The sequence below is a fragment of the Fukomys damarensis genome, unplaced genomic scaffold (genome assembly GCF_012274545.1).
Source record: "Fukomys damarensis isolate Sample0158 unplaced genomic scaffold, DMR_v1.0_HiC HiC_scaffold_23, whole genome shotgun sequence".
Taxonomy (NCBI): domain Eukaryota; kingdom Metazoa; phylum Chordata; class Mammalia; order Rodentia; family Bathyergidae; genus Fukomys; species Fukomys damarensis.
In genome coordinates, this window is record NW_022900935.1 from 63,738,900 (window position 1) to 63,748,625 (window position 9,726).

At 58.0% G+C, this 9,726-nt stretch overlaps 1 protein-coding gene across 1 annotated transcript in view; it reads left to right on the top strand.

Moving 5' to 3' along the window:
- Chmp6 (charged multivesicular body protein 6) overlaps window positions 1-9,388 on the top strand; it is a 10,328-nt gene extending 940 nt beyond the window's left edge. The window contains exons 3-10 of the mRNA XM_010618740.2: window positions 3-80; window positions 1,872-1,981; window positions 2,064-2,151; window positions 2,489-2,575; window positions 3,224-3,289; window positions 3,504-3,584; window positions 4,652-4,706; window positions 5,173-9,388. Of these exons, the coding sequence (XP_010617042.1) occupies window positions 3-80; window positions 1,872-1,981; window positions 2,064-2,151; window positions 2,489-2,575; window positions 3,224-3,289; window positions 3,504-3,584; window positions 4,652-4,706; window positions 5,173-5,228 (621 nt within the window). The 3' untranslated portion in view covers window positions 5,229-9,388. The remainder of the gene's footprint in view (window positions 1-2; window positions 81-1,871; window positions 1,982-2,063; window positions 2,152-2,488; window positions 2,576-3,223; window positions 3,290-3,503; window positions 3,585-4,651; window positions 4,707-5,172) is intronic.
- The last annotated feature ends 338 nt before the right edge of the window (window positions 9,389-9,726 follow it).

Here is a 9,726-nt window from a genome sequence, read left to right on the forward strand (position 1 = left end):
CCCCCGGTGCCCTCGCCCCGCCCGCGGACGCCGGCCGGACTGATGTCCCCGCCCCGACAGACAGGACGGTGTTCCTACCTGTAGGCGCAGGGTGTTCCCAGGGCTCCTGGGCAATTAGGGTCTTGGAAGAGACCAAATGATGTATTGGGGAAACGTGTGCAGAATGACCAGCGGGGAATAGAAAAACGTGTTAGGAAGGCGCTGCCCCTGACACTGTGCCTCTTCTGATGCTTCCCTAAGTTTTTGCCAACAAGAACACAGATTACTCTTGTAGTAACAGAGAGAGGAATATAACCGAAGAATGCTTTCTTACCTTGGCTTCTGAGCTCAAGTTATAAAAAGTTGTGGCCAAGCCGGGCGTGGCGTCACACTCCTGTAATCTCAGGGAGACTGAGGCGGGAGGATCGCGCCAGTTCAAGGCCTGCCTGGGCAACATTGTGAGTTCAGGGCCAGCCTGAACTGCAAAGGGAGACCCTGCCTCAAAAAATACCCACAAAAAGTTACGGCCAAATCCGCCCAGGTGAAGAAGAAACGATAGGCATGTTTTGTCACTAAAGTGGCCAAAACTTTGGTACTTAAGAGGAAGCTGGTGCAGCACTCGTGAGGGTCAGGGTTTTCCCCAGAGTCCAGCCTCCACCCTCTGCTGTCTCTGGCTAGCGAGCAGGTAGCCCCAGGCCTATCCTCTCTTTAAGGACTCATCCTCACTTTTTTCTCCAAATAAAGCTTTCTCACAGGGGTTCACTTCGGTGGGTTCTATAGTTCCGTGGACTTTTAGGTGCTCGGGACACAGTTGCGTTACATGTTCCTGAGATAACCGGCATAAGGAAGTACAGCCCCTGTCTGCTGCCTCTGATCTCTGCTCAGACCCTTTGCTTTACAAAGAAGCAACCTATCCATCTTGCCTCCCTTGGGCTCCTCTCCAATCCCTTCTGGAGGCCAGACTTGTAGTTTCTTATGTAGTTGCATGGATAATAACCCAGGAATGCTTTGCCAGTACAGCTGGGGAGGAAGTCCACAGACTGTCTGCAGAATAGTGGGCACCTCGTAGCAAGGGGAGAACTGGCCGCTGGCACTGCCAGACTGTAAGGGACACTCAGTGGAGAGAGGACTGGAAACAGCCTCAGAGACTGTGTGCGTGTGGGTTTCAGGGTGTGATTTCTTACCAGCTAAGCTTTAAAGGTGCCTGAACCTTGATTTAGTTCACTTACGGTAATCTCCCCCAAAGAGATCATCCTGAGTGTGAGAAGTGCCCTGGGCTGGAACTAATCATCCAAAAGTCATCTGAAATGGTAGCATTTGGAAAAAAAGAAATGGCTTAAGTTGGGAAGGATTGGCCAAAGCTGGCAAACACTGGTGCATTCTTTTTGGGTGGCATGGAGAGGTGGTTAGTGACTCACACATACCATCCAGCGTGTTTGTTGATGGGTATCAGTGCAAGGGGAAGCTAAGCATGAATTCAGAGTGGGAGGGGCGTCCCCAGGTGGGCTGTGTATGCGGGTGCTGCCTCTTCTCCAATGCATGTGAATCTTCCAGGCACTGGTGGCTACACCACCCAACCCAGAGGGCTTCTACTGCTCACAGCCTTGTTCTTCTGTGGCTCAGGCTGCACAGTGACTGACTAGAGAGGGATTCACCTCCTTGAAGTTGCAGGGAGATGGATGTGAGGAGCACCCCCAACCATGCACCTGGAGACACTTCCCAGGATCGCTGCATGTCTCCTAGAAGGCAGATCTGCCCCTAGGTAGAGGACACTGTTAGAGGCTGCCTGGCCCCTGAGGGTAACCTTGTGAGCTCTCAGCCACACGGCCTGGTGTGTGACAGCCTGCAAAGACTCAGTCAAGTGGGCACTGACACCAGGTCACTCTCGGCAGCAACTGAAGCAGCAGCGGGACAAGCTGAGGCAGTACCAGAAGAGGGTCACACAGCAGCTGGAGCGGGAGCGGGCCCTGGCGAGGCAGCTGCTGCGGGACGGCAGGAAGGAGTGAGTGGGCATGTGCCGTGGCCTGGAGCGGGTGGGCAGGTGCAGCAGAGGCCACCGCCCTAACCGTGGGCTTCCTCCACAGACGGGCCAAGCTGCTGCTCAAAAAGAAGCGGTACCGGGAGCAGCTCCTGGACCGGACGGAGAACCAGATCAGCAGCCTGGAGGCCATGGTGAGCAGGGCAGGAACCATTACCGGGAACCTGAGGCCTTAGGGGCTGGACAGGTTGGCCCTTGCGGGGGTGAAGCTGGGCCAACCCTGGGTCAGGGGTGAAGGGGTCGATGTCAGCATCTCTGGTGCTGGGGCCTGAACAGTGTGGCTCTGCTCTTGCTGGCACAAGCTGCTGGCAGTCACCAATCCTGTTAGTGTCTCTGGTGCCTTCACCGTCCCTGAAAGCAAGAGCAGGGGGAGGAGACAGGGAGGGAGCACAGACCTAGGGCCACCCTAACCCCCGCAGACCCTGGTCAGAGGGCGGCCAGGGCTCCTGACCACTGGGCTGTTCTTTGCAGGTTCAGAGCATTGAGTTCACCCAGATTGAGATGAAGGTGATGGAAGGGCTGCAGGTGGGAAACGAGTGTCTGAACAAGATGCATCAGGTGGGTCCTCGCCGGGCCAGGTAGGGTGAGTCTGGGCTTTCTCTTCCGTGTCTGAGGCCCCTCTGTGCCCAGCCATGGGTCCAGCCTGCTGGGGAGTGGCACAGTGGCTGACAGGCGGTCTGGGGCTCAGGGACCTGAGAGTGGCACCTCCCGGGGGTGGGCTGGCTCCACGGGGGCTGAGTGACAGGGAGGGTGGGGAGGGGAGCAGTGTGAGGATCTCATCTCTGAGGCTTCCTGGAGACAGTGAGTTCCCACCTGTCTCAGGAAGCAGCCTGGACCTGGCCCTGTGAGGAGATGGGGCTCAGCCCAGGGTGCCCGCATCGTGCTCCTGACAAGCAGGCCAGCCAGTGGGCTGGTCAGGAGCCGAGGATGCTCCAGAGGTCATTTTGGCCCTCTCTGAACGCCTTACTAGGTGTGGGTGGCATGGGCACCAGCCTGGCAGAGGTGCTGCTTTGAACGTGCCACTCAGAGGAAGTCAAGTCACTCGCCCAGAGAACAGTCTCCACTTTGGGCTCACTTTGCCCGTAATTGTCACGGTTGGCACAGGCTGGGGTAGGGCCTGGTAGTGAGGTTCAGACCTGTGAAGCCTGGTCTCACATCCCCGTAGCATAGTACCACATGTCAGCTTCAAAACATCGCCCACTCTAGGTGATGTCCATCGAGGAAGTGGAGCGGATCCTGGACGAGACGCAGGAGGCTGTGGAGTACCAGAGGGTAGGTGTGGACAGGCCTCCCCCCACCAGCTGGCCAGTGCCAGCACCAGCGCGGTGACCCTATGACCAGCTGCCCTCGAGGGCCAGACCGCCCCACTCCACGGTGGTGCTGCTCTCAAGGGTGCACCTAGAGCCACCAGCTGTCTGCTTCAGGAGGGGCCGCCTTTCCCTCGGCCCAGCCTGGCACATGTTCACTGCCACTCTTCCCTCTGCAGCAAATAGATGAGCTGTTGGCCGGAAGCTTCACACAGGAGGATGAGGACGCCATCCTGGAGGAGCTAAATGCGATCACTCAGGTATCGGGCCCGGGAGCCCCGAGCAGGCCCCTGCTTATGGTGTGTGCCACTGATTTATTTGAGCACACGGGGCACTGGTTTTGCCCCTGGTCTCCTTCCCAAAGTGGCTCGCGTTTGTGCTAGGCTGAGGCCTTTCAGGTAGGAGCAGTTTGGGGGCTGGCACCAGGGTCTGTTGGAGCAGCTGCAACCCACTGATCCACAGAGTCTTCCTGTCCTGCTCGGCCCCTTTCTTCCCGACGTGACTTTTAGTCAGCAGGTTTTCTTTCCTTGCAGTGTCTCTGTTCTGTGCATGCTGGGCCCTGGCGGCTCTGATGCTGCATCCTGCCCTACCCCACACCCAGGCTCTGAGCTCGGTGGTTGCCCCAGCACAGGGGTTCTCCATCTGTGGGCCCTGCCTCATTTGCCAAGGCTGCCCTGGGTCCCCAGAGGCTCCCACTGTCCTCAGCCCAATGGGAGGTCTGACTGGGAAGTTACCTTTTCAGTCCGTGACCACCTGCCGCTGGAGCCTAGGAGCCTGGTGCCCTGCCTAGGCAGGTGGGTCTGGAGGTAGACAGCCCCAGGCTGGCAGGCTGCCCGCCACTCACTGGGACAGCTCTTCCCAGACCCAGCCAGGGTCGGGACCCTCAGGACTGATGGCTGCAGTGTCTTCCTAGACCTGTGGGCACCAGTGCCACCTGGGTACCTGTGTAAAACTTGTGATCCTGGGGCCAGGGATTTAGCTCAGTGGTTCTGCTCCTGCCTCACAAGTGCAAGGACCCATGTTCAATCCTCGGTACCAAAAAACAAAAACAAAACAAAGCAAAACCTGTGATCCTGGCACAGGGTCTCAGGACACCCCAAGAGGTGGCCATCGCAACACACCCGGAGACCCCAGGGTGACCCAAGTGAAGGTGCCTCGTTGGGATCTTCTGAGTGGGAGGGTTCTTATTCCATTCCTCTGTCGTCCCACCACAAACAGCTAGGTACACAGGACTAGCCACTCTTGGCCCCACTCAGGACAGGGCCCAGGCAGGCTGGTGGTGACCTGCCGACCAACCACCTCACAGCCTCGCCTTTGCTTCTTGCAGGAACAAATAGAGCTCCCAGAGGTTCCTTCAGAGCCCCTTCCAGAGACGCATCCAGGTACCCCAACTCTCTCGTCTTTGTTGGGATCCTCAGAATGATGGTTCCTGGGAGGGAGCACGGCACAGGCACGCTGGCACCTTCCCCAGAAGTGGGTGGGTGAGCACGGGCACCCAGGACCAGCCTGGTGGAGTGCGGCCGTGAGGCCTCATGTGGGGCCCAGCCTCCTAGGAGTAGGGGCGACGTCCTGACATTTGACCTGGGCAGAGACTTGTGGAGCGCACCAGCTCCTTCCCAGCGTCAGCCCGCATCAGTCGCTAATGGAGGCTGATGGAGGCAGTGGGCAGTATTTGCCACGGGCTCTTAGGAAAGTTCCCCAGGACCTGACCCTCCTTGGCAGCTCGTACAGGTTCCTTCCATTCCCCTGCAGCTCTGGGGAGCTCTGCCCCTCCCAGCATGGCCCACCCTACTCTGAAGTGTCTGCTTTGGCCTCTGGATGTCACAGTCCTACCTCTTTTCTCCACAGAAAAAGCCCCTGTCAAGGTCAGGTCCAGGCAGGCGGACCTGGTGGCAGCCTCCTAACTGCACCACTCACAGGACTTAGGGGCTCCCCAGGACCGGCCCGCAGCCTGGGTTGGCAGCCCACATGGATTGTGCTGCTGTGCAGAGCTGCGGCTCACGCACCAGGAAGGCTCAGAAGCGGCTCCCTCGCTGTTCAGGCTGAGTGCTGGCATGGCTGTCTGGCTCTCATCTCTGGATCAGATGGCAACGTGCAAACCCTTGGCGCAGCCTGGCTCGTGGAGGCTGTGGTTTCCACGATGGCCGCGGCCTGGACCTGCTGCTCCTGGTGCTGTTCACTGCTGCCCCCACCCCCAGTGGCCTGTGCTCTCCCAAGGGAAAGGTGCCAGCTGGCCTTGGGGTCCTTGTGCTCTTTCATTTCTTTGTTGCTCCCATCAGCTGGTGATGGTAAAGGCTCCCCGCCTTGCCTGGCATCAGTTTCCCAGTAGGGTGGGCGCAGAACCCCTGGGAACCTGCATTTGCTGACCCTCCCAGTACCTCCGCCTCGGCACCCAGACTCAAGCTTCTGTCATTCAGGGAAGGTGGGCCAGAGGCCATCCCTGCTGGATCGACGACCACAGGAGGCCCAGCCTCACCCTGCCGCCGTGGGTCTGTGCACCATGGCTTGGCCTTGCTGAGGAAGGACACCTGAAGGTGACGGCAAGACCCAGCTCTGGCAGGTGTGGCCCCATCACGTGCTCATGGGAGTCCCACATCCCCGGGACAGGAGGCACAGAGCCTGGAAGACCCCTCGCACATGGCACTTGCTCTGTTGGACAATCTCACTGGTGTCTCCTGGCCTGTGAGCAGCACGAGGGCAGTGGCCCAAGAGAGCCCCACACCTACAGGGACACCAGGAATAGCGGGGAGTCTTCCTTCTCCCCAGCAGGTCGACCCATGTATTAAAGTTGGCCCCTGCATGGCCTGTGGCCTTGGGGTGTCAGTGTCCTGATACGGCCCTGGCTTCACGAGTGGGTTACAGTGTGCCCTGACCAGCACCTCTGGGACCAGCCCAGGGCCAGGCATTCAGCAGAGGGGTGGGCTCTGGGCCTTTCCTGTTGGTAAACAGAAGGCAGGCCAGCTCCTTGTGGCCAAGTCTGACATTTGCCTCTGGACAGTGGCTCCTTGCAGGCAGGGCACTGTTCTAGCCGCTCTCAGAAGGCACCTGGCTGCCTGTGGTTGCTCAGTGGGCTTGTGGTTCCCACAGCTGCAGGACCCTAGGCTGAGATCTCAGGTAGTGAGAGTGAGCAGCCCCACACCTACACTGCAGCCTCATGGGGGGCCCTGTGTTGCCGGGGCTCATGGTTTCTTGGGAGAAGCTGGAACCTGAGTCTCCAGGTGAGGGACACCTGATGGGGACCACACTGAACACACATGGCCACCTCCCAGACCAGACCAGGGGCTGCCCTGCCTTCTCTGCTCTTGCCCGTGTCTGCCAGGAGGAGGCTCTCTGCCCACCAGCCTCAGGAAGATTTTGCAGAAAACGCCTGCGTTCCTCCCACTGGATTCTGCTGCCGGAGCCTGAGTAGTCAGTGAGGCCTGCGCCAGGTCCACACCCTATGGAGGGGACAGGGCCTGGGCCAAGAGAGGCCAGCACATCTGGACAGGCCTTGGCAGATGTCCAGGCATGACCACAGCCTCCCCGAACCCCTCTCCAAGGTGGACCCCTCTTCTGTCTGCCTCCTCCAGGACCCTGGCAGGCATACCCAGGACAGGCTGACTGCTGGCAGCATTTCAGTGTGTGGGCCACCCTCAGCCCAGGCAAGCCGCTGTCCATGGCGCCCTGGCCTGAGCCACATAGGTATTGCTCGGGGCAACTAGAAAAACAGGAGACCATAGCCCCTCACCAGGGTGTTAGTCTTTTAATTTCATCCCTGCAGCCCAGAATGACTGAGCTGATTCCCTGGCTCTGCTGAGAGCGCCTGGCTGGCAGCTTCTGTCATGGTGCCAGCGGCAGCTCCTGCCAGCTACCAAGAGCTCCGCAGCAGCCAGAGCCTGGCCTGACTTCCTTCCAGTATAGGTGGGGACACGGCACCCACAACAATCGCAAGTCAGAATTAAGTGCACACCCTGAGGCAGAGCTGGTACCCTGCCAGAGAGGCTCCCTGGGGTCTGGGGAGATAGGGAAGAGCATACTGTGGGCACACCATGGGGGTCCTGGCAGCAGTGACAGAGCCAGTGGATGGAGGGGCAAGGAGAGGTCCCAGAAACCAAAGGACAGGCAGCTTTAAGAGTGCTGAGGGACCCTGGAGCCTACTCCAGCCCCAGCTTAGATGGGGACAGGGAAGTGACCTAGGTTTCCAAGGCTCCCATACGTGGTGTAGAAAGTAGAGAAGCGGGCATGGACTGGAGTGAAGGGGTGGGGCCTGGATGCAGGATGTCCTGGGCAGGATGGGGCACCTGACCTGTGTGCCCAGTGCCTGGCTGGCTCCTGCACAGAGCAGTTCCTCAGCGAAGGGGCAGACTGTGACCCAGACTTCGGTCCCCTTGAGACTGTGGGGGTGGGGTGTTGAGCACCCAGCCCTCAGACTGGCTTCCTGCCAGATCATAGGTGCCTGGAGAGCATCAACTCGTAGCAGTTTCTCGGGAACTCAGGGCATCTGTGCTTCTGTAACAGACAGGGGCATGGGCAGCTCACCTGACCAGGAACTTCTCACCAAGAGTCCAAGCCCACACTGGCATCCTGCCTGGCCTTGTTTTGTCATTAAATGGCCCTCCTATCATGAGTCTCAGTCCCTCCTGGCCTAATGAATGGTGCCTGCCTATAATCTCAGCACTTTGGAGGACTAAGGCAGGAAGAAAGATCACAAGCTTGAGGCATTCTGGGCATCTTACACCCTGCCTCAAAACAAAGAGGGTCTAGGAGTGTAGCTCAGCGGGAGGCCGTGTATTCAGTCCCCAGTGCTGGCGGCTCAGGAAAGCCCCACCTTTCAGCCACAACACAGTCAATCTTCAACCTAAGTTTTGCAAAGAACGTTCAGACCAAAGGAGAAAGAACAAGCTGTGACCACACAGAATAGGATGACACTGGTGAAAAACTCCACGTAGCACGCACTTCACAGCATCCTGCGGAAAACCATGTGGCTCCTGGTCAAGCAGCATGTGATTCAGGTGGTGCCCAGAGGCTGAAGCAGCAGCATCTACCTCAGTTCATGCTTGTGTTTAACTGCTGGAGGATTGAACCCAGAGCCTCGTGCATATGAGACAAATACTCTACAACTATAGCTCAGCCCTTCCGGCTTTTTATTCTGAGACAGGGTCTCTAAGTTGCCCAGGGCAGCCTCCAACTTGTGGTCCTCCTGCCTCAGCCTCCCAAGTAGCCAGATTACAGGTGTGCACCCGGTCATGTAGTATCGTTTGTTCTTGTTTGTGTGGCACTGGAGACACACCCAGGGCCTCGTGCTGAGCAACACCCCCAACCCTTTTGTTTAGTCACACAGGAAAGCAGTTTTCATTTCCTGTGCAATTCTATGGACTTCACACAGAGATCCTCCATCTCTACCGCAGTGAGGATGCAGGGAGCCCACGCGGGTGAGTAGGGTGGGGAGGGGAGTTTGTGCAGCCATGCGGGACACCAGGTGGGCATTGGGGCCCACACAACCCCCAGACCCAGGGGTGCCCCCAGAGGGACTTGACTCAAGGGTGTTGTCACAATGACACAGGACTTGGGGAGGCTGCCAGCCCTCCGTCCACCATGCAACAGGGATGTGACAGGGTCGCTGACGTCTGCCATGTCTGCGGCGAGTCTGCCAGGTGGGCCAGGAAGGGGCTGTAGTCCTGGGGCCCCAGGTTCCATGGGACTTGAGCCAGCCCTGTGCTGTCCATGATGTCTGCACCCCCCCACCCATGTGACTGCACAACAGGGAGCTGAGTGTCAACTAGGCTCCTGTCAGGACTGTCACCCTAGGTGTCCCATGGCCATCCACACTCCCAAACTGAGCATCGTGCTTAGGAATGAGAAACCAGAGATGCCACTGGGAGGCACAGGGGTCCCATTCAGAAATATCACCACCGAGTGCTGCACCCAGGATTGGGGAGCCAGTGCATGGCTTTGAGTGCATTCAGACACATGCAGTACTCTCAGAACTTTTGTAACCTCCAAAGAAACCCTCTAAGACGGGCGTGGTGACGCACACCTGTAATCCCAGCATTCAGGAGGCTGAGGCAGGAGGATCGCTCTGAGTTTGAGGCCAGCCTGGGCTACATAGTGAGTTCCAGGTCAGTCTCAACCACATAGTAAGACACTGTCTCAAAAAAAAACAAACAAACAAACAAACAAAAACAACCCTGTATCCCTTGGCTGTCACCTCCCCACTCCCATTCCCCGCTCCGTCCCCTTCCCAGCCCTGAGCATCCACTACGACATCAGTTCCCTACCCTGAACCTTCGTAGGAGTGGAAGGATATAATCTACAGTCTTCCCTGGCTTCTTAGCATGTTTTTCAGGCATATCTGTGTTGTAGCGTGTATCCGCACTTCTTTCTACTGCCACAGAACAGGCCATTTATTGGTACCATTTTGTT